The 26,398-nt window shown below is 30.2% G+C and overlaps 1 protein-coding gene across 1 annotated transcript; it reads left to right on the top strand.

Annotated features, from left to right (window-relative positions):
- Positions 1–15,804: 15,804 nt before the first annotated feature.
- Positions 15,805–17,584, top strand: LOC119681588. Its single transcript, XM_038094829.1, has 5 exons — positions 15,805–16,261; positions 16,326–16,441; positions 16,727–16,848; positions 16,904–17,155; positions 17,223–17,584. The coding sequence occupies exons 1-5, from the start codon at positions 15,975–15,977 to the stop codon at positions 17,418–17,420; spliced, it is 975 nt and encodes a 324-aa protein (XP_037950757.1). The 5' UTR covers positions 15,805–15,974; the 3' UTR covers positions 17,421–17,584.
- Positions 17,585–26,398: the final 8,814 nt, after the last annotated feature.

Raw genomic sequence — 26,398 nt, 5'->3', positions numbered from 1 at the left:
GTATGTGTCAAATTAATAAGCTCTATACTTTCCCACCCATGTCTTCACTTGGTTAAACCAACAAGAACTTATGCATACACCTAGTATGCTTTTGAAGAGAGTTTGAAGCTGAGTTTGAAGCTACATTCGAAGATAATTTATGTACCTTCTTTATAGATTGTCCACAAAGTATGACTTAGTAACCAGAAAGAACTTATGCATGCACCTGGTATGCTTTTGAAGAGAGTTTGAACTTGATTTAGAGTTTGTTAACCTTCTTTATAGATTGTGCACAAAGTTTCTTTTGTCAAAAATCAGGCCTAAATATTTAAATTGTTATTACTAAGTATTCAAAGAAGTGACTTAGTAAGCAGAAAGACCTTATGCATGTACCTGGTATACTTTTGAAGAGAGTTTGAACTTGATTTAGAGTTTGTGTACCTTCTTTATAGATTGTTCACAAAGTTTCTTCCTTGTCTTGATGTTGTACTTTCAAATACACATTTTGTCAAAAACAAGGCTTAGATATTAATATTCTTATTACTATTCAAAGTAATGACTTAGTAACACACAAACTAATAGTGCTGAATATATTGGTACCGCTAGAGAAAATCATAAAAAACTGTGAGTAAAAATAAAAGTAACATACCTGAAGCATTGCCAAATGCATATGGTTCAAGCTGAATGACACAACTTGGATAATTGTGTCACAAATGCCAACGTGAAACTTTATTCTAAACACAAAAGAAACGAAATATTATATGCCACAATTACATGCCATTCAAATGCTGCAACTGCTGCAACTACTGCCACTACTGCCACTACAGCCACAACAAGAGCAGCGCTTGCAATATGGCAACTTTAGTCTCCGGTCATAAAGCCATGAAATAATATTTGCCGTTAGGGTGGCAGCTGCAAGGTGTTGAAGGATGCATGCAGCATGCAGCATGGCGAACGGGCATCAGCGGTAGAGAACAACGCTAAAATGCTTTCAATTAAAATTTCACACTGCGAAATAATAAGTTTCATTAAAATTCTTTGAAAATAAAAAAATGGGGAAAAATATTTCAAATAAAACGAGAACAAATGTAAAAATTAAAGAAATATTTTATGTGTAAAAAATTTGTGTTGCACGTACGCGAACACTAGATTGACGTACGCAAACCCTTATAGGTGCGGAAGTTGCAGTGTGCGGTGGCAGAGGCATGCCTTTGCGTAAGCACACATCGACACAAAATTGTCGAAATCCGAAATCAGTGCACATGTATTTGTGCTCCAAATGCAACTCATGTGGCAGCAAGTGTGGCACTTAAAAACCCACACAAAAATGTTAGTAAAAAGAAAAAAGTTTGTTTTCCGTATGGGGTTTTAGTGTTTTGTTATGCAAATGTACGAGGATACGCTCAGGTAAGGTCAAAAGTGCGTCATTCATGCAGTATTACTTGCACAAAAGCAGCACAAAGCACACAGAACTACACAAACTCAGCACCACTTAGTGCACCGACACGTGTTCGACATATGTAGCCCACGTTTATGTTTAATATTATTCGGTTTTGTGTAGGATTGAGTGCAACCATGGCTTACACTGAAAAGTGCGTAAATTTGTGTCCTTGTTCTCTGTGACATATTGAAACCGTAATAGTTGCAGTTCCTGATATTCAGTGAACAGTGGAAGTGCAGTGGAAGGAGTGCTGTGTATGGACGTGTGGACGGACTTCATGCAGTTTATACAGTATTATGTTTTATGTATAGATTTTCAGTATATGACAGCAAAATATCAAATAATAAAAACTCATTAAATCTACCATCGATATTTAGTAGTAAATTAAACTATTTTTGTGCCAGTCAAATGCCATTATTTGCCTTAATATCTACCCACACTAACTCACACACACTTTAGAATGAAGTTTTCAAATACTTTTGGTTTTCAATTTTCTGGAATATTTAAATTCCAAGTATTTATAGTTTTATGTCGAATTTTATTTACAATATGTGACATCATTAAATATTTGCAATTTTAGCAGTTTATTTTGTGCTAAAATCGAAAGGCAAATATTATCTCTAAAATGAATATTTAAACGATATTTTGCTAAACAAATTTTAGAATACTCGTATTATGGAAAGGACATTTTGTTTTATTTATAGCAAAATATCAAACGACTTTTCCATATTTTAATATTTTCCATAATACTTTTATTTTATTTTAATTACTTTCAATTTGTTTTCAATTTATTTTAATAATTAAATTGTCTATAATACCATTTAAAATTTATGTGAAGAATAGTAATTATAGTTTTAAATTGATATAATAATAATTAATTGTTATTAATACTCTACATCCTTTAGGTGTTAGTATAAGGATTTTTAAGTGATATCGTATTACTTAATATTATTTTTTCTGTATGATTTATATGACAAAACATCACAAGTGACCATTATTTTTGAGATTTGGTGCATATGACTGCTACTTCAACAGAATGTAATCCAAATAATCCATTAGATGGTTTAATATTTCTTTATGCGATAAGAAGTATATGCGATATTTGACTTAAAGTAAATTTTTTATTTTGTATTCTATTCGTATTGGCGAGTTTAATCTGATCTAAACGGCCTATACACAAAGGTTGAGGATAAATGATCGGTCTGCCACTTATTGTGTACCATATATGCACAGCTTTACCAATGAGTAAAGTTATAATTCTTGAAGAAACCTATCAGAAATTGATGTCAAAAATCATAAAATGAAATTATAAAACTGTCATGGATAAAAAATAGTTTATGCCTGCAGGAAATTCATACACATTATATATACTTAATTCTTCAGATGTTGATGTGCGCTTAGAAAAATAGAGTGAATTTAAAGGCGGCTTAAGTGACATCTGCTATGGATTCACGCTGTTATATATTCTGTTGATATCAGCTACAGTTATAAGCTTTGTCTACGGTACATAAAAAGCATCAACAGCGACAGTGTGAGACTTTAATCCATTAAAACCACCTCTCAGGAGTGAAAGAAGAAGATTTTTACTACCTGGAGTATAGTTTACGAAACTTTATTCCAGTAACAGTATTGAGAGAGTTAGCATAAAGAGACTTAGTACTAAGGAGTCTAGGTATATCTGAGGGAAAAAGCAGAGGCATGATATAGAGGAATGGAAGGTAGGTGGATCGAGTAGTAACAGTCGTTATCATACAAGATACTTAATTCAGTTTTTATCACATGCTATTATATAGTATGTTCCTAAAGTAATTGGATATTTCAAGTTTTAAAAGTAACATAGATATTGATGAAAAATTCCAAAACACAATTAATAACAGTGTCTTATTTTGTAACCAGCTTCAAACAAATACTTTGAAACTGATTTGTGATAATCTCAAATTCCATCTACAATTTCTTTGACTCATTTATATATAAATGTTTAGAGTCGAAGAAAGTAAACCCTTTTCGAGTAGTTAATTGAGTCAAAAAACATCAGTGCCATTATTCTACCGTTGGAGCGGTAAAAATGTACGCAACTGCTAACAGCGATCATTAAACATCTTCATCGTAGGACTGATAAGTAATCACCAGCAGCAGCCAAAAGTGATGTGCCGCAAATCTGTCATCTGAGCGTTGACGTAAAATATACGCAGCTACAAACAGTAGCGCCGCTAGTTAGTGTATACTGGGTAGTGTGAACTAATGTAGTCCTTAACCGCTTAAGTGAAGGTTTGGTGGTGTAAAGGTATAATAATAGATTCGGTGTACACAAGCAGCAGAAAATGCTCAGAAATGTTATTCTACCGCTTGAGCAGTGAGAAATGTAAAAAACTATACATAGCGATCTGCGCAGCTTATTTTGTTGTAAAATATCGCACAACCGCACAAGCGGCAGAGTGGCGTCACTAGGCGTTTTTTGCCGCTAAAGTGCATTTTGGCCTATTGTAATAGTTTCCGAGGACAAGATTCAAATAAAATCAGTTTTTGTATAAAAGTATATAGATAACATACATAAATGATACAACACGATATTAATATATTTTTTAAATTTTTGTTAGCAATAATCAACTTTGTCAATAATAAAATGTTCACTTAACGTATTCGGTACTTTCAGTAAAAGAACAAATAGAGTATGGACAACATTATATTCACAAAGAATATGAAAATGAATATTTTTATATTTTACTACACATATTGAAAATTTTCATTTGGCTTTTTCAGTTGAAATAAATGAGATTTCAGCACTGAAATTCGAGAACGTAACCACTTTCGACTATATTTGCGATTCCCAATATCTGTACTTCAAAAGTCTGCAGCCCAGACAAATTGCACATAAATAAATATTTTGCTATATGCAAAAGATAAATAAATAAACAAAAATATGTCAGTGCACATATGAGTAGGAACAGTCTGCTTACGAGCATTTCCTGCATTGCAATGGCTACAGTGGAAGGGTTCACCGCCTACTGTCAACACTGGCGCATATTCATGCAGCATGAGAAAGTAGCTTCATTTTAGCATGAATTTTCAATAATCTGCTTTCACAGATCCTTGCACACTCGTAATGACTTTAATTTTTAATGTAACGCAGTGGCGCAAACCACCTACAACTTAAACGATTTGACTATTGAAATTCTGGTATTCTGGCGTCATTATATAGGACACAAGCAGTCGTGCAGTGCTCTTCGCAGCTAATAAAGTTGCAGTTATTGCACTTTTAGAAGCTACTGTGCTTACTCTACTGCGTTAATATTTGATACACAGTTGAGGATATAAGCACATTTAATATCTTGTTGACCCATTAAAATTGCAATAGATATGAGTTGTGAAAGTCTGTTGAGCTCGAAACCCAAGGTTTATTGACATTAAAGATTTTGTCTCTGATTAATGCAATGCGGGTGCGTAAATGAGTGAACAACATTTTAGAGATGAAAATCATCATTTATGTTGTTTACATATTGATTACCAAACAGTTTAACAAGATAAGAAACAAAAATGCTGAGTTACTTAGTTTTATGATATATCATACTATCATACACACGTTAACTGTTTATAAGATGTGTAGATAGAGCTTATACAAAGCGATGGACAATTTAATTTCATTAAAACTTTTGAAAGTATTACTATGCATTGTAATTTATAATCAATTTAGGAAGGTATGTAAAAGAGAGAGTCTTAGTAGCTTTTTCTATTGTGTTTTATTTGCAGAAAACAAATAAGGATAAGATATTTCGTAGTAAGTAGGTTCCATTTGAGATTTTAGAATATCAAGAATATGCAAATGAAGTAGGTGCACTCGTTATCTGGGGTATAGAAAAGTATATTGATCTTTCCATTGACGTAGTAAGAACGTAGTAAGATCAATTTTCTAATAGACGTATCTCAGCTATATAAGTGATAAAAACCTATAATTAATTGCAAAGTAAAGATAATAAATAAAAACTTTTAGAAAATAAAATAAATAATTAAGATTGCATATATTTGAGTACCAATATTAACCGTAAAATGAAATAAAAAAAATATTTTTCAAAATAAAATTTGAATTTTTTATTTTTGATTTATATTATTTTAATTTTATTTAAAAATTTTAATCTTCAGTGAACTCCGAAAACTATGCTATAAAATATTTGTTTTTCATCACTGATTTCTATCGATCACATACGCTTAAATTTTATGAAAAGTGCGGGTTTAATTTTGTTGAAAATACTGTTAAAAATAATACTATTTGGAAGATTCATCTATAGGCATTTAGTGGTTTCCATTCTTGATTCTTAAATATATACAATATGCACATATTTTGTGTAGTCACTTACAATCTTTAGTATATAAAAAGGATATTGGTTTTGCCAGTGAGAATAATTGTTTTGGGAACATTTTTACTTATTTTTTTCAAAAATATGATTAATCACAGTTTTTTAAAAAATTTTTCTATTTCTTTATCGTATAAGAATTGTTTTATTATAATTTTTATTTTATATTTTCTCAACAAAATATTTTTGGTAAAAAAAGGTTTATTTATATTAAGCACTTACTCAATGCTGCACTCTAAACTAAACTACTTATTGTCAGACTTCTTCCAAATAGCCACTTTTCCAACCTTTTATAGTATATAAGTTTTTATTTAAATATTTATTTGTTTATGAATGATGTTTTAAAATTTTTAGTGTCACATGAGAATAATGAGTTCTGTTATTCTACAATACGGATAAGCAGAAAATGTAATACTTGATGTTAATATAACTGACAAAATTTAGTAATTACAAATGCAATCTTAACTCAGCATATTTTATATTTTAATTAGATATAAAACAAAAACTTATATATATACATACATTTCTCAGTAAATAAATGATTTCGAAAAAGCCAAGCATTTTTTGATTAGATTTGTACTTAACTCTCATTTATAGTACTCCTACCTCAAAGCATTTAAAATATTAAAATTAATAGTTTAGCATCAAAATAAGAAAAAAAGATGGAAAAAATTGTAGCTGGTTTCCATGCAATCCACCTGTGCTCATAAAGTGCCAAAAACATGCATAGTGGCACAGTGGTTTAGGGTTGCACGGCAGGATACATGCACACAATTGCACTTAACGCTTACGCAGTTAAGGCTTCAGCACGCTTTGGGCGCAATTGTATGTGCCGTGCCAGGACCTGCAGGAAAACCTTTGCCTGCAATGGCAACAATGTAAATTTTGCATTAAGCTTTTAATTGTGTATGTAATGGTCGGGTGTGATGGGTGCAATGGTTGCGATGGTTGTGATAACAAACCAGCAATCCACCATTTGTCGAGGCGACAATGCAAATGGACAAAAATTCTTTGAGTGTAAAATTACAACCGAAAAGCGTAATAAAAATATGTGAAGTTACAGAAGTCATAGTGCATAGCAAGTTGATATAGAAATACACAAACAAAAAAGTCGTTATAAATGGCATAACATTAACTGCAAAGTCAGCAGCAGCAGCAGCAGTATCAGCAATAAGAGCAGTCCGTGTGATTTGAGTGGAACCAAGCGTACTCAGTTATAAAGAATGGTGTTCCAATGCACAGCAGTAATGCTGCAGTTGCTGGCTGTATGACCAGCCAGCAATTTACCTGGATGCAAATTGTGATGAGGGAATTATGTGCCATTTAAGTACCCCATTTTTAGCTGAGTAATAAAAGTGCAAAATTGTGCATTTTAATTAAAGGAAAAGTTTCGGTTTTGACATTTAATACCGAAGAAATGCAAATTATATATTGTAAATTTCATTGGCAAAAACTCCTTTTGGACACTTATAATCAACCGTTAATGTAATGAGAGCATAAAGTATAATGTGACGGTTGATTTTTAGTTCTTATAAAATTAATATTTGCTTAAAAATGTCTCAAAAACTTCAGTAAGTTAGCTCTTCTAACAGCTGTCTATTATTTTCATTATTCACATATACATTTTGGTTAACATTAAAGTATTTTATTCAGTTTAGAGGTAATATTGAAGTTAGAGTTAATAAAACTGCAATATAAAACCGTGCTATTTAGTCGAGAGAGGATTGTGTCTAAATATGTAAACAGCAAATATAGGTAAATAGGATAGCTTGGTTTAGGTAAGGTTAACATGGTGATCCTAGAAATTAAGTGAGAACAACTGAACAGTTTTTGGGGAAAGCATGAATAGTTTTAAAACGTTTCGGAGCTTTTATCAAGCCAAAGATGCTTCTTTAAAGAAACGTCTTATAAATCGCATAAGTCTAAATAGCAAGTCTCATTAGTGTTTACTCTACACTAGGTAAGTGCTAAAGAATGAAAAAGCAAGCATAAAACAATTAGTTTATTTAAATTCAGTTTAATATTAAAATTTAATAGCTATATTAACATAAATTGATGAATGGAAAACTGTGATTACACTTTTATTTGGGTTTAAAATTTGATTTAACTTTTTGTACATTTAAGTTAATATCTATATGTTACTATACGTTATTCTCCATTTAATTCATTTGCAATTAAAAAAATTGTCTTTTTAATAGGATGAATACAAAAATAAAAATAAGCTTTTGCTTAAAATTTGAACTCAAAGCACTCACTATAATACTTATATTCATATATGAATATATCAACAAAAAACTAATTAAAAGCATTCCCATCTACGATAATTTTATTGCCACAAAAAAACAGTATATCCTTTTTAGAGAAATTCGTAATTTTTATTTCAGTCTAATTATTATCAAATAAAATTTTTTGTGTAAAAATAGCTTAAAAACCAAAAGATACTTACAGAAGTACAAAAATATTATACATTTCCACCACGATTGCCATTTCGATTGAATTTTTAATTAGGTACTTCCGTGCGTATACGTAACAATAATAAAATAAAAAATTTATAAAGTAATTTCCAGCAAATATAAATTGAAATTGGATTAAATTTAATTCCTGTGAAATTGTAAAAATATTGTGCTCTATGATGATTTTAACTTCGTTTCCTTTGTAAGCCACATAATATTTTATTGTAATTTTAATTTGTTTTTTTTTTTGAAGTCATTAATATTGGAATTTCTGTAAGTCGTACCTGTAGTTTTTATTGCATTGTAATTGTTATAAGTTTTACAGTATCTTTATGCCTTTTTCATATCCTGTTGCTTTATCTTTTTATCTGTTCTTTAAGGCATTAACACAATTGGATATGCGTTGGCAATTTAATTGAATTTACTTTAACAGCAATTTACTTAAGCTGTTTTTGATAGTATGTTACAGGCGCTTTAAAGGATATGAGTTTCATTATTCTTTTCGAAACAGAATTCCTTTAAAAACAAGAAATGAACAATTATTTATGAGTATAAACTAATTATTGACTTAAGTTTTTCTATTATTGCTTGGGAGGAATTTATTTTAAATATTTAAAACAACGTAAAGAAAGTGTGTTATATATACATAAAGTTTATATGCATATAAATCGATATATTTTATATACAGCTTCATGTGGAGGTTACTTATTCAATTAAAGATACATTGCTAATTTTTAATCATTACTTTTAAAAGTTAAGTATTAAAAACATAAACAGCACATGCGTTTAGGCCTCCTCACATCCTTTTTGGCTAAAATTTTATCTACGAGGTCCTTTTTATATAAAAAATCCTGTGTCTCGGGAATATATTTTTAAATTTTTTTCCTGAAAATTATACAACGATAGGGTTTTGAAAGTTTGATTTTATGTTCAATTTTCTAATAGACGTATCTCAGCAATATAAGTAATAAAAACCTACAATTAATTGCAAAGTAAAGATAATAAATAAAAACTTTTAGAAAATAAAATACATAATTAACATTTTTTATATTAAGTACCAATATTAACAGTTAAATGAAACAGAAAAAATGTATATGAAAATAAAATTTCAACTTTTTTTTGATTTAGATTGAAATTTCAATTTTATTTAAAAATATTGATCTACAGAAGATACCAGTTTTATATCAAATTATAATATCGTTAAAACGAACTCCGAAAACTATGCTTTAAAATATTAGTTTTTCATCACTGATTTCTATCGGTCACATACGCATGAGTTTGATGTAAGGTACGTGTTTAATTAATTTGTTAAAAATATTTCTGAAAATAGTACTATTCTAAATATTTTAGTTTGCAAGTAGAATTAACTGTTTATTGAAAATAATATATAAGAAGTACATAATTTAAAATGGTATATATAATTTAAAATTTACTTTAATAAAAACTTTACACTTACGATAAGTGTAAAGTGCATGTTAAATAATTTATTAAAAATACTTTCAAAATAATATCTTGAAAATAAGTACTTTAAAGTAAACTTTAATGACTACTTAATTGGAAAAAGTTAGAAAGAGAATTGAAAAATTAAAATTTTTTGAACCTAAATTAATAGAAATGTAGTACGCAATATGAGAATTATATATTAAATTTTTTTTAAAAATTTTTTTAAAACTTTTGTTATGTTTAAAATATAAACATAAAAAACAACTCAAATCAGAGATGTTGAGGTTATACACAGTTGTATTTATAATAGAATAACTCATATAAATTTTTTATTTTTAGTTAATTTAAGACATGTTAGTTATTTTTGATTTAATTTACAATATGTTAAATATTAGTAATATTCAAATCATAAAATCATTAACTTTTATGTTCAATTTCATGAACCATTCAGTGTTATTATTTAGCAAATTTAAAGAACTTCGAGGCTAAAGAAATAATTGTATCAAATAAATGCTTTCACTTAAAGCAAAAGTATTTGTTTAAATTTAAAATATTGTGCATTAAAAGAACTGCTGGACTGTGCCAAAAAAAAATTACTTTTCGGTACATTAAGTAAATGGGTTAGATTTCATAAGATCTTAACTTGCAACTAATTTCAAATAGTTAGTCGCAAAAGTGCGCTTATGTGTAGAGTGCATAAATCCAAAAGCATTAAAGTCCTTTTTCGCATTATGCAGAAATTAAAAGGCAAAAAAGTGAAGTGATAAATAAACGCTTTTATAATGTTCTTAATTTTAAACGCAGCAAAAGTTAAAAACGAATTTTTAATAACAAAAAAAGTTCACATATGCATGCGCTAATATGCAGTTGCTTTTTATTATGCAAACATGCATGTGAGTATCTCGTATCTTGTATCTAGTATCTTGGCATAATTCGAAGTCGTAAGTAACACCAACAACAGCGGCTGTTAAAATTTTTGTGCATATTTTTTAATTGTTTGAAAAGCTTTTTATGCTTTTCCATGTTTAAAATGCTGAAAATTGCATTGTTACATTTAAATTCGCATCTATTCGCATATATTCGCACATTCGCACATTCGTATGAAGCCATTTGTTGCGCTGTGTTTATACTAGTGTAAGTGTGCGTGTGTGCATAACCATACAGACACGTACACTTAAAATCGTGTTAACAAATACACTTGCATAAACACATAATTTCTAGTATTTAACTTAAATAAACAGTGTGTAAAACATTTTATTGCTAGCAACGTATTTGCATTTCCATCGCACACACACACACACACATACCCAAACGCAGAAACAAACATAAACGCATGCATGCACGTACTTTGGCTCACTCATATTCACTCTCAGACAGAATCTGTTAAGTAACATTTTCACACAAACACTAACAAAAGAACGAACTCATTTTCTTCATTCATTTGTACTTCCATTCGCATAAGGCGTGCATAAATATCAGCATGCATATGTCACTGCTATGAGTAATGTCGGTGCATGTGAGTGTGATTGAGCAGAGAGCTTTCTTTAATTTTTCTTTTTGTCCTTTACTTGTTTGTTGTTATTTTTGTTTTTTTTTTGCTTTGTCTGTAAACAATGAAAAGTGCAGTCATGTTTACAAAATGTTGAATACACATAAAAATGTAAAAGTGTTAACAGCTTCCGTCTTTGTTGTAACATTCGCTTCGCTGCGAATGTTATTGCTTTAAATACTTTATTTCCCACACTTGTGTCTTGTATTTTTTGTTTTTGTTTTTGTGTTTGTTTCTGTTTGTTTTTTATTAATAAAAATTTAATTACAACATAAGTTTTTGAATTACTTGAAGTGGTGAGATTGTGTGTTTCAATTATAAATTACATCAAATAGAATATGTATAACTTATTTTTAAGTTAAAAATTGCTTATAGCAAAATTTTACTTAAAAACTTTTTACATAAAGAAATTTTGGATGAAATGAGTTATGGCATGAAGCTGACAAACATTGGATAATCGCTTAACTATGAAAGTTTATAATAGATATGAAATAAGAGATCTATTCACATTATGCATATATAAATCTATTATAATATATTATAATATGTTCAAATAATTTTATTTTTGAGCTAATAAAATATGTGATTTGAATATATTCCTTAAATCTGGCATGGAAGCTATCGAAAGAAAAATAAAAACAAGAATATGGAATTGGGGTTGAATAGAACACATCTTGCGTAAGCTTCAGTGTGGGTATGAAGTGGCCAGAGAAGAGGCAACTGAACTGAAAAGAAATACTTAACGTGAATCATTAAAATTGGAAAGACTTTATTACTGATTGAAAACTTCATTAAGAGCAATCCCAGAAGTTTATCTTATAAGATAAGATATGGAGTATAAACGACATTTATACTCCAAATAAAGAATTTCTGACTTCATACCTATAAGTAAAACGGAAATATTTAGGTAAATATCTGTGATAACGAGAAACTGAACTATAGAACAACATGAATTCGGATTCATTCGGATCTTGAATAGGAGATACTGAACCACCTGTTGCGTCTATATTCAGGCTTAACTAGAACCAAGCCTAAGGTTTAGGGCATCTAATTATTTAATACATTCGGTGATATTTTTGAAAATAGTATTGATTACATATTTGAATTATCAACACGTCTGACTGGTTCTAATATGCTAATACTTCTACTCATAATTACAAAGAATGTGTAAACAAAATGGCAAAGCTTATTGAGTAGGATTTGATCTTCCTTCCACTTCATCCACTTTAAGCATAATTATGTATTGCAGTTTGAAGAGTTCAAGGATAGATAAAAGAAATTTGTGACAGATATTATTAACAAATTAATAGATAGGGGGAACTAGTTGCCATTTACGCAATTAACGTTATTTATTGAAAGTTAAGATACAATTTTTAACATACATATCTGAGATATACTCATAAAACAAAAGTATTCTATTATTATTTTTATTTTTATTATTCTTAGAGCTAAAAATCAGAATTAAACTTCGTTGATTATTGTATGTGACCTTGTTTTGGTTTGATTTAGAGTACTGACCATTATGAAGCAGTATTAAAACTCTTTTAAACGAATCTTCAACTAAGATTTAGGAATCACATTTTCACACAATCACTTTCAAATTCTCCGAAATAATTCTTTCGCTCTGAAAAGGACAATTAGAATTTGGATAAATTATTTCGGTGACCTATGATATTTTATGGAAATTGCAAGTTAAGTGCTAAAATTGTAATGATTGGTAAATTTCAGCAACGTCAACTGAATATATAGAAGAATATGAGCACCTAAGAGTTAAAAAATGTAGAAGAAATAATAAAAATGAAAATAAAAAATTGAATTGAATTCCTAACATCGATAAAAAAAAAATTAAAAAAAAAATAGAAATCGCAAGCAAAGAAATAAATTCCAAACCTAGTCCAAAAAAAAAAAAACCGAAGAAATTGAGAAAAAATTCAAATAAAATGTAAAGTGCAGAGTTTTGCAGCTCGTAGATTTTCAACAGCTTTTGATATAATTTTTCTACTTTTTATGCTCACAAACTGTAAAAGTTCACATTTAATGGAAATGCACTCAGTGCATGGAAAAGTGCACGGAAAAGTTTGGACTAAGCTGAAGATAAATACATATAATCTAAGTTTGGATTTTTCTATTTTCTATTTTCTTTGCTGTCTGCGGTCGGAGGAAGAGTTAAAAACATATTGGTGAAAAATGTTTTCTTATTGGATTTACATTTTGACAGCAAAATACTTATTTGTGAAAAGTTTGCTATTTACTTTTTCACATTTAAATAAGTTTTCCTATTCCACCAAACAAAAAAAAAAGCATTTGTAATTTTTTTTTAAATTTTTTGAACTATTTTGTTTTTCAGCAAAGTCGTAAATTTTTTTAGGCAGATTATATGTGAGTTGGTGTTGACCAATGAAATCTCAAATAAAAAAACAAATTAAGAATATAAAATAGTTGAGTAGAATTTTTTGTTGAAAGAAGTAGAGTATATGTAAATTTGATGATCCCCCAAAAAAGAATGTGAGTATATCTAAAATTATATAAAGTTCAAAAATTTGAGTAGATGCTTAAAAAATTTAAAAAGAAAATGATCAGGACTGTTTTTATATGAAATCATTATATCACATAAAAGTAATTAAAGCTATATAGATAAGTTCAGAAAATTTCTTAAAATTATTCAAATATCAATAAAATGTTATATATAATCATAGAAAGCTTCAACATTCACTTTAATCCTTTTAAGTTTTCGCTTCGACTATACAAACTAAAATAATCCTTTTTACATACACACACACAGACATGTATAATGCATTAACAGCAGCAGAAATATCCTTAACATATACATGCACACGTACAAGGACGGCAAAAGTATTTTGTTCGCTTAAGCTCACATTAATAAGGACATGATTCCATATTATTTTTATTTATTAATTGTGAATTCAAAACGCATTTTATGAACATATGCTACCAATTATATCCTTTATTATGGCGTTTATTTGCTTGTATTAATAACACAAGAATGACGTTTCATTTCCCGTTGTTCCTAGCCAACCAGCATCCAACCAGGACTAACACACATCACTAACACACGCACACACGCACACATACTCACTTTAACACAAATAGATACCAGCAAAGGAATAAAGTTTGCAACTAATTCGCACAAATTTTCTAATCCTTAAACAGGAAGGCAAACAGCATTTTCTGTTGCTTTTGTTATGATATTAGTAATGCTTTTGGCCCCGTGCTCACAAAATGCCTCTTCATCACTTAATTAATCTTAAAATTCATCAGTCGTTGAAGCATTAATCTTTGTTAGAGGACGATGTTTTGTAAGCTTTGTCCAATAAATACACGAGCTACGCTGAGCTGTACAGATCCTTTCGCAAATACCGTTTTCGCATATAAATAAAGACACCGCTCATGTGAGCTCTGCATGTGTAGCTTGAATGGTATTTATTATGCATATAATCCGCAAATAGAAGCTTTAAATTTCATATATGTATGGGTTGGCATATCAAAGGATACGCATTAGCGTAAACACAAGTTTGGTATGGACAAAGTTGGTTCTTCTATTTATTTCCAACAAATTAATAGTTTTAAATAAGTTGAAATAAGTTTTGTAATCTGCTTTGTGAGTAAAGGTGAGCATAATTAAATTAAATCAATTCCTTTCCAATAAAAGGACGAAGTAGCGTTGTTGTACAAATAATGTTATATTAAATTACGTGGACTTTATATATATGAAACTCTTCTTTAAATGCACTACTCGTAGTACGACCAGAATAAGTAATCACATATAAATAAATTTTAACAAAAACAAAATATATATTATATATAACATAAAGTATCTGGGGGTCACTTTTGACAAACGGCTCTAAGATTCACATTTGTTAAAGCCGCTATTTAATAATTATCACTTCAACTTTAAAAACAGAAAATTACTTTATACGCAAGTAATTAGACCTGCACTACTGTACGGATGTGTTACATATAGCATAGCCTCAAATACCACCTTAAAGTAATTACAGATAGCTCAAAACCTGGCTTTAAGAAAACGGTTTAAGATTCCATGGTATATTAGATCAACAGACATACATAGAGATCTTAGGATTGACTCAGTGAAAAAATATATCGGAGACAGAGCTCTAAAATTATTCACTGAAGTTGATACGCTAATTAACCCCGCCCTAACAATCCCCAAGTCCACTTCTGGACTCTCAGGAAGATATGCTGATTTAAGGTCCGTCATCATCTAAAAGACAAATAAATGATACGATTTTTTTTTAGCCTAGTTAAAGCCTAGTGTGGGGTAGAGATAAGCCCCCCAGCCATTAATAGGGACTGTTTCATATTAATATGACTATACTTCCCACACATTAGATGAACCATTTTGATTTAGTTACACTCTCTAATTCCTTATAGATTGGTACTGTAATGATGATTAAGAATTTCTAAACCAATATTCCCCTCAATTCTGTAATATTTGTGTGACAAATTATTTATAACCGATTATAGTTTAGATCACTATTTCTTTGAAATATTTTTTTTATCAAAAATCATTATAAATAAAAATAAATTGTTAGAAAAAAAAACATAAGTAATAAGAATAGTAAATTTTATTAAATTTAAGCGATTATCTAACATAATCGCAAAATGCAATAGCAGAAAAGTACTCAATATTTACATATATTTAAAAATTTTTGAAAAGTTATAGAATATTTAATGCAAAATATTCCCTACCTCCAAAAAAGGCTTAACTTAATTTTACCAAAATGCAGAACGGAATTATACAGCTAATGAATCTTTTGAGCAATTCGCCCCCATCTATTAGTATCACAAGTGACCTAAATATATCAGATACTAGCTCAAGTGACTTTAATATATCGGAAGTTGGCGATTATGATTGGCTCAATGCCTCTGATATAGAATACGAGTTTGACGACTTAGATAATATTGAACTTAATATTAATATCGAGGATGTATTAGACTACTTTTTCTTAGTAATGAATAAACATGGCCAAAATGCTACACTATATTTAAGTCTTATGGAAATTTTGGAGTATGTATGCTGGAATAAATAAATAAATGTCTACATAAATTTTTAACAATATTAATATCTCTAGAACTTTAAAGAAACAACGAGGCGGGGTAGATGATGTGCATAATGCAATATTAAAATTTGTTTACAAGCAGATTCGTATGGAACGTATGCTGGGTACTCCTGAACTTTCAGAGAACAGTAAGTTATTCATAAAGGCACACTTTATAATAAAGAAGATACTAGACTTGTTGTTTATATCTTTATTCGACTTGCAGTGATTTCTTGTTCGATTTCGAGCACCTAAAAATGCTAAAAAGTCCCTCTTGTTAATCATCATTAAATCACACAACCTTGAATTTTTATAAATATAGCAGATTATATATTCTATTAAAATGATAGGTGACTAATATTAATTATATTTTAAATTTGCTATGTTCGAGTCAATTTGCAGTTTTATAAATTTATTCAATATTTCTTTTACAGCACAAAATCCAGATTTACGAAGTTTCTTGAATTGGTGTACATTTCAAACGGTCATCCAAATATACAGGGAGCCAATAATAATAAGAACACAGCCAAATGCCAACATAAATATAGTTGAACAGGTGATATCACAATTTTCTAAAAAATAAAAATACCTATCTCACAGTTTTTATTTAGCCTAATAACTGTTCCGATATATCGACTTCGTATGAGGAAAATTTTAATAATCTTTTTTCAAACTTCATGTCCAATCTTTCTGTCTGTTTTGATAATTTTGAAAGCAAAATGCGTCGTGTAACTGAGAGACACAAAAATTTGGAACAAAGGGTAGCATCTTTTGGAAAAAGATTGGAGGAAAGTAGAACAGAATACCTCAAGTTTTATAATAAAGCAACAACACCAAATGTAGAACTTTTAAAAAAGATAAACGTAAGTGAAAAGAGTTTATATTAAATAACCTTAATAATAATCTAATTATCTCAATATTTTTTTTAAGCATGCTTTAGAGAAAAATACTGAACAAGTGGCTGAAAATGTAAAAAATGAGAATTCTGATATTTCTCCGGTCAGCGACGAGCAAGTATCAATTCCAGCGCCTATTGGAGTTTCCGCTACTAAACCAAGTAGGATTCCACTGCTACGCAATCCGTATCCGGGTTACCATAAGAACCTTAACCTGAATAACCACCGTTAGTATCTATAACACAATAGGGAGTATATATATAAATTTCGGTATCAATTTATATATCTATTTTGAGAAAACTAAATTCCGTATTTATTTGAAATGTGCAGTTAATTGGATTACTTGTAATTGATATAAACAGAAATGTTATTTCCGCGTATATATTTTTACTTTACTTCAATAAATTATTTGTTCTCAATTGATTAGATTTAAATTAAAGATTTATTATTTTGAGCATAACTGCAGAAGTTGGTTGATTGATTGCAGAGACTGGTCAGCAGTTTTCACATTCCTCGCAAGAAACCTCAGATATAAAAAAAACAAAAACTATAATGCATTCCATCGAATTTAGATAATTTGACAGATCTTTTGTCCTTACCGATGAACTGTCTAACAAATTGTTACAAAACTATATTTCTCTAAACATTCACACGAACAATTCTTATTAATTTTTCCTGAAGGAATTTCACAACTTCTGTAATGAGTATTCCGAGAAATGCAAAGTTTCCCTGCATAGGCTTATATACACCAGTGAACAGACAGAGCTGCAGACAGAGTCTTACTGTAATCGGTCCGTCTTAACTAGGAAGTTATACATGACCGTAGTGTCTTCTATATGCTATTGGCAGGTTGAAGAAAGTAGTGGTAAGTACTTCTCTCAACAATCTTGAGGAGAACATCCCTAGCTTGGGTACTCCTAGGGAAATATGTAGGCAAGCATAAAGGTGAACCAAACCGTCTGCTTTTTCATTCTTTTTAAACGTCGTTTGTCCAAGAACCCAGATAAGAATAAAAACAGCAAGCCCACTTAGCTTATCACTTGCCTCTCTAGATTCTTTTACTATCTTTGCTTTTATGATGAAGAATTGAAGAGCTTTAACTTCCGGTTGGCTGTGAATTAAAATGGCAATTTTGATGAGACTTGAAATTAGCTGATATGCTTCCCTAATCGCTAAAACTTCTGCCTTGCAAACCGTGGCCTCATAAGGTAGCATTAGGGTGCAAATGGGAAATGGTGTAAAAATTCTTGCTCCTAATCCACAATCTATTTTTGAGTAATCAGTTAAGATGGACACATCGTACGATCTTTCTCTTCATTCGTTTTTTAGCGGACATAACATATTATCTGACAATTTTTTTTAACTCATAAGTATGGAATCAGATAATTCGATGCCATCCTACAGTGTAGGATTTTGTTATGTCTAAATTCGGTTATGTCTAAGTGTTGACATGTAAAGCACTTACAAAACCTTACTATATTTAGTTTAATATATTAAAAATATGTATAATATACTAACATATCCGTAGTATTCCCACAGTCTAATAATATATACATTAAAATCCATTATAAATAAAAATTTTAAAAGATTTTCTAAAGCACTTATGACTTTACAGTCAATGCAAAAATGTAATAGAAATAAGTGCATCTAAAGCTTTTCATATCAAAAGAAAACTGATATACAATAAAATATTTCTACGAAAGTAGCAAACAAAAGATACATTTTGTTACTAATACATTGTAAGCGAAGTTTGTTTATATTTTTATACGACATATACATTATCCTAACACAATCTTCATGCAAGTATCTAGGTTTTTACATATACACATTCATACATATATATGTGTACGTACTCTTATGTGGTATGTAGAATAGAGCGAATGATAAATGATATTAACATGCAACTGATGAAATGTTGAAAGGGCCACATCACAACTGATTATAATAGAAAATAAATGAATTATGTGTTTTTGACAGCATGTCGAGGCAGTGTTTATGCGAGCACTTTTAATGTTTCTCTAATATTTTTTAATGTTACTCATGAGTGTGAGTGTTCGCATGTCAACAGTAGTTAGAATGAACCAAACGAAGGACTAAAAATTATTACAACAAGTTTAGAGTTCATCAAACACAACTAACTAACATCATTATCACATCGTCAGCATCAGCTTCAGCATCAGAATCAACATCAGCGTCATCAGCGTATCATGAATGGCATTGACATTTGAAGCAGAAGTCATACAAGGTAAACGCTTCATTCCGCTCAATTTGCGTGAACTTCGCATTCTTGATGTCGCTTTGAGGAATCACGCGTACTCACAAGTACATAAAATCATTAAATTGCATTGATTTAAGTATGCTCGACATTTTAAGGATAATTGCCGACATTAATCATGCGAAACACATGTTAATTTTGCATTTCATAAAGAATTCAATTACAAGCCTTGGGCTGCAAACTGTCTGACTCTGTGATTTGAAGCAATATTTTGACAAGCAAAATTCAGAAGAAAATGATTTAAAGCTTATGACTGACAAATAATATGGACTAAAAAAATATGCATAAATAAATTATTTGTTAAATTTAAGATATATATACTTTAAATTTTATATAGTGACGTCAGTTAAGGCAGAGCATTATTATTATTAATATGAAAATAATTTAGAACGTCATGACGTTGAGCAACACCAACAGCTCCGCTAGAATTGGGGAAATCATTTCTGAGCCCTTTGATACCAAACGACGTTTTAAATAGGATGACATCTTATCGTGAGATTTCTACAATCTAATATTGGCAACAATAATCTGAGCAGCAGATATTGTATCAGAACCGTACTAGAACAATGTTTTACAAAAGTGTGATGCTTTTTGGGTTGCCGACGAAATTGATATTATTAGCCTCAACTATGCCTTTTACAATATAGAAAAACTAGTGAAGCAAATGTGGAAAATAAGAAAAAACTGCTATCTGTCAATAAACGAATTTCCTTGTTATCCACGTCACTGTTACCAACCGCAAGTTCGAAGCTGTAAAAGGTTTTGTTTATTTGGGAACCAGTGTAATCACCAAAAATGACGTACGCACTTTTGTTAACAAATGCTACTTCCAGTTAAATAGGCAATTGAAGAGTAGAGCCAACTCTTGATTAACAAAAAGCACGATCTATAAGTCTTTTATCATGCCTGCACTGTTGTATTGAAGTTATTTGAGCCAATGCAATTGAGCACTTTTTTACTTTATTAACTCGAGGTTTCTTCAAAACCCCTCTTTACGGCTTAACTGGATTATTGTTTATCACTTCATCAGACTAAGGAATTATTGACCTCAGATCTGCATACCTCCCCGGGGAGCCTGCAACCATTCTGAGATTCGATAACGCAGTGTTGGTAGGTTTGTTAGTTTTCGCAAATAATTTCAGGGCTCTATTCTGCCATGGTATATGACGCTAAAGCTTGGATAATTACCAACAGTGATGAGAAAGTATTAGAAGCATTTGAGAGAAAAATTTTTTGAACGATATGTGGACTTTTAGGCGTTGTCAATCAGTATAGAGTTAGATGGAACAATGAGCTATATTTGCTATAAAGCGTCAGTAACATAGTTAAGCGAATAAGAATTCAACGGTTTCGCTAAATTGGTTATGAACGCTTCAGTGAAAGAGAGAGAGCTCCATCGAAAATGTGTTTGCTGCGGTAGTCGCTGGTGAAAAATGCAGTAGAGGACTTGTGCATCTTCTGTGAAAGGACCAGGTGACCAGTGAAGGCTGGCTTGATTATGAACGCTTGAATATAAAAGAGAGCTCCTTCGAAAAGGTGTTTAATGCGGTACTAGCTGACGGTAGAGAACAGGTGGCCAATAATATGGAGGCGCGTAGTACTACTAACAGGCGACAGCAGTTACTGATGAGGTTCGCGTGTAAAGGCTACTGTACACTGTCAAGAAAGCGGTCTATAATGGCCATCTAAATAAGTAAGTAAATTGTAATATTGATTAAAGTTGACTACTATCGCTAAAAGAATAGAAGTTTTGTGTTAACTTTGGTACATAGTTAAGCTAATATATTAAAATGAACAAATAATTAAAAAAAAAATTATAATCATTTAATACGTTTCCATTAGTATTGTATAATATTATTTACAACAAAATTTCTTTTCTCGTCAAAAGTCTAATTATACGTATAAAACTTTTTTATTTTTTATTTGTCGTTTTTATCTACTAAAGACACTTTATAAAAATCACTGCAGTCTTAAGTATAACTCATTTCTGTGACCCATCACCTAACCGACATTTTCGTGCTGTAAACATTTGAGTCGTAATAAATAAAATCACACACAAACGTATATATATTTTTGCTAAATATAACAACTTGTAATTTAATCAAATGCCATAAAATGTCTGAAACGTTCTCACAAAAGCCGGAAGCACATTATTGCAGGCAATATAGCTACAGCAAAAGATAAAGAATCACATCAAAAAGGTCAACAAAGGTTCAGTTTCAACATAAACAAGCAAAGCATTACATTACAAAGTATCTTTTAAACGAATTTCGGTAGCTAATGGCGACGAATTTCTTACTTCTTAACTGAGACGGTCTCAACGCAACAGAGAAATTATATTTTGCCTTAACGCCAAGCAATGCTACATTTTATGTTGCAATTCATTGCCTACTTTTTCCAGCATTGTAAAAATTTTTACGATTAACATAGCAATTTTAACGGCTTAAAATGTATTATAACATAAAAAAATTATGTTTACATATATATAAATAACATAGCGCTCATTTAACAGTTGCAATTGCTGTTATGTTTGTTGTTTTAGTTTTAGTTTTCTTTTATTGTATTTAATTGACACTTTCAACGCACTAACTTTAATTGTTGTCATAATAATGTTCGCATTAAATATCAATGTTGGCTTAAAATCTACTTTAAGGGTTATGTTATAAATATGTTTACATGCTTTTGGCTGTGTGTGCGTCTAATTGCGTGTGATTGTATGTTGAGTTTCATGTGCTGGCGGATTCTTGCTGTTATTGCTGTTTTGGTTTCTGTTAAATACTTGCAAATAAAGTTAAAGTATTTAACTTTTATGTTTACTGGTTTACAACTTGCAAACATTGTTTTAAAGTTAAGTTTTGTGGCTGCGCTGTTGGTTTCTGAAAGAAAATTTTGAAGTTATGTTAAGATACACTTACGTACCTGTATTGTTAGAAATAACTAATAGAAATCTTTTTTATTGTCAGAAGCTTAAAAGGTTGGTAGACGTGTGAAAAAAAATAATTCTATATGATTGTCAGAACAAGTAAAGAATGGGAATCTTTGAAGTAAAATTATGTAAAAAGTAATACTTTGATATTTAATTTCATTTACAATAAATATCAAATTGATCATTATAATAATTAAAAATTGAAAACGATCCATATTTTTGAATTTTAATGAAGTTACTTCCTTATATAAAAATATTAACTTTTATTAAAGGTGAATGTGCAATATGTATATAATGCGAATTTAGAAAAATGTATAAAATTGATATCCAACATACGTCAACTCAATATGTTTTACTTCACACGTACAATAATTAATTTTATTGAAATATTTATTTGAAGGCACAAACATTAAGCTTAAATACGCAACAATTTGAAAAAAGTTGCAGGCGCCACAAGTCAGTTCAGAGTAAGCCTGCTAGTGTTATAGTATCTTCTACGGATAATCTAACTAGAGTAGTAGGAATGAACTATACTATTACAAATTACCGTTCGAATAGATCAGTTATCAGTTAATATATATTTTGATTACGTTTTGAAAAATTTCCCAAATGATTCAGATACATTGGATGGCAACAATCCAGTCCAACTGTACTCTTGGCAGCGCAGTATTGTTAATCACAAAGTTGTGCACAGTTTACAAATACAGCAAAGAATTATATGGACTACAAATGTTCGTAGTCCGATTATTTCAGGAATATGAGAATAGAGGACTTGACTATAAAACATCATTGAATAGTTGCTGTGAACGTGTAAAGGCATTTATAAAAGCAACAGCTTTCATTTATTCATTGATGAGTTTCATAATGTTTTCATTACCATTCATTTTATTGGCTATAACTGGAAAACATTATCTAATATTACCTATGTTTGTGCCTGGCTTGGTTATTGAAACATCGCTTGCTATGTTTTTTGGTAGCTTCTATCATTACGTCTGTGATTTGTTTGTCATACTCTACTTTGTACAGATGTACAGTGTTTGTGAGATATTTCGTTTGAAGGTGAAGGACTTTAATAATCTTACCGTAAGTCTACAACATAAGGAACAATAGGAGCATTGAGATTATTTTATAACTATTAAGGTACCCGATGCGGCTCAAAAGATGAACTATGGTAGCGGTGCTACGCTTCTTTTAGAGCTGGTACCCTCTTTATTTTTAATTTTATTTCTTTCTAAGGTACTTGATATTCATGGATTGTTTTTCAAATAAGTGTAATAGAAATTTTAATTTCTAGAAACGGTATTTTATGAAGTAATAAAAAATATTAAAATTTTAAATGTGTTTTGCTTCCTATTTAGAACTATTTTTATAATGTTTGACTTTTTTAATTCTTATTTCAGAGTTCAGTACCACTTATATACAAAGTTTTAATCAAAATGTACAAATGCATTTTACTAATCCCACATTACTACCCTAAGTTCTAAGTTCTGCTCTGTAATTTGTTGTTATGATATATGTCTTAGCTATCACTGCTACTCTTGACTAACAGTAAATCGCTTATAAAACATTTGCGAATTAACCTGAGCACTCCAAATGGACATGACACTAAAACAAGTATAAAAACTGTTGTTAAGTTACTTCCTTCAATTGAAGTGTACATAGTATCTCATAAGTAGTTCTGTGTCTGTGTACCATAATGCATAATGTTGCTGACGAGACTCACAGCTTGTGCTGTTCCGAAATAAAAACTCATTATCTGCCAAAGCTAATTTAAAATTGTCTTTTGCAATTTCAAAACATTGTCATCCAACTGCCATCAGCTGTCAAAAGTTTCGAGCGTGTTTAATGGTGCCAGCACAATAAACTCGTCATACTCCCGCTGTGGCGCGTCGTCGCATCACTATATCTCAATCTATCTCAACTTCTACCTTCTACCTTCTAGCTTCTAGCGCACAAATTGCTGATTTTGCTTTTCTTGAGTTGTTATGACACTTTTAATAACTTTATTATTGCATTTACATAAGAAGTTGGTTGTTGGTGGCGTATGATGAACATTTTCCTGAATTTACACCTTACACCTTAAAGTAGCGCACCAAATGTGTAGCATCAACTAACCTGAGATGCACTATAAATGCGCATTACCTTTGGCTACTTGTTGTATATCATGAAGTTAATGTGAGGAAGAAGGAAACTTCGGGGTGGGGGGATGTGTACTTCTTTAAAAATACGCGTGAGCAATTAAAAGTTTTGTATTGTAAAATGATTTTATGACTCTAGAAACACATGCGCGCGGCATGGCACGGCACGTCTTTTCCCATATATTTTAATAGACAGAATGTGTACTTGCTTTTATTCTCGTCACTGTACTGTAATTTTATATATTTTGGATACTTCGGAAAGGTTGCTGCCCTTATGTGTAAGTCTGGATATGGACCGAAAATAATGCTCTGGGTATGCAATACTGCATATGTTTTGTACAAAAGTTTATAAATACATTTTATTTGATTTGTTTTATGTTCTATTTAATAAGATTTTTACTGCATATAATTAAAAGTTTACTTTTAATTTGAAGGTAATTAACACACATACGCTGATTCAGAGAGAAATTTAAAGCAAATAATTTTGGAAATATTTTTGAAATTTAAATTTAATTTCAGACGCTTATTTAAACACTTAAATATACATTCTTTTAGCAGAGAGTTTTTAAAAATATATTATAATAACGAATTGTTTAATAATGAAATGACATCATATATAGAAAAACTTTGAACTTCGCCCAATTCTGAAATGACAATATTAATTTAATCACAATATTAAAATGATACATTTATTTTTCATCTATTTTTGTTTACCTATCAGTGGTGTTAGTTTTCAATATCTCCGTATATTTGTAACACTGATCAATTGCTGATATAAAAGTTTCAGCCAAAAATTTTTCAAAAATAGAATGGAAAAACTAAACACAAAAAAAAAATTTAAAACTCCCGTCAATCAAATTGATTTAGGCCAACAAATCACTCATGAGAAATTTGCTCAAAGTGATTATCTGCGACGAGCAGGCTAAAATCTAACGTTCAGCAGGTCACGATTCCATCGGAAAACGTTACTTGTTTGACAAGGAGCTTAGTTTTCATGTGGGATTGTCGTCGTCATGTTGCTTGCTAAATAAATTAGTTAATAGTTGAAAAAATGATAGAAAAGGCAATAAACCTATTTGTAAGCTACCAGCAGAAGCTCTGGATTGAACTTTAGCTGCGACTTTTCTCACGCCAATTGGAGCTCGAAACGCTTCAACTAAGAAAATCTTACTCGTTTCATGCTGTCAGGGTCATTGGTTGTCAGCAATGTTAACGATTTCATCACATCACTCCTTTATCTTCAAGTCTTACTAAAATAGCAATACATGCTTTATCTACTTACATTCAAGCACATGCATGCATGTGGTAGAAAAATATGTAGAAAAATGACTCCTCCTTAGAGCAGGCAATCAAGTAAATTTAAAAAAACGAGAAAAAAATATTAACAGAAAAAGTAAAGTTAGAAGCTTTGTATGCTCTTGCCCTATTTTAAGTTATTGCTACTAATTTATCATATGGAAGCTGAGAGAAATTGCACCCATGGCGTTGAATAGGCTACACTTTTGTACTGATTGATTCGGTGATATATTGATATGAGGGCACATCCACGCTGATGAACCATATACTTTTTAGGGATTGACTGATAAGCTTGTTGTGTAAAAATTGTACAAATTTGAAGTGTTAAATATGTGGAATAATTACTGAAAAGTATCGGGAAAATAAATTATTGAAGGAAGAATGAACTATTAAGTGCATGAGTAATAATTTAACATACTATTTCTTGAAGGAATTATTGTATTATTGTATAATCAGAAAAATACAATAAAATTAATTTGTTAAAACATATTTTTTAAATAAAATAAAAGTTTGTAATATGGAAATACAATGGGTAAATTATGCAAAATAAAAGTAGATCAAAATAATGTAGATCT

Source organism: Teleopsis dalmanni, chromosome 2 (genome assembly GCF_002237135.1).
Source record: "Teleopsis dalmanni isolate 2A chromosome 2, ASM223713v2, whole genome shotgun sequence".
NCBI lineage: Eukaryota > Metazoa > Arthropoda > Insecta > Diptera > Diopsidae > Teleopsis > Teleopsis dalmanni.
The sequence above is the reverse complement of the archived record's forward strand: the minus strand, read 5'-3'. Positions and strand labels throughout refer to the sequence as shown.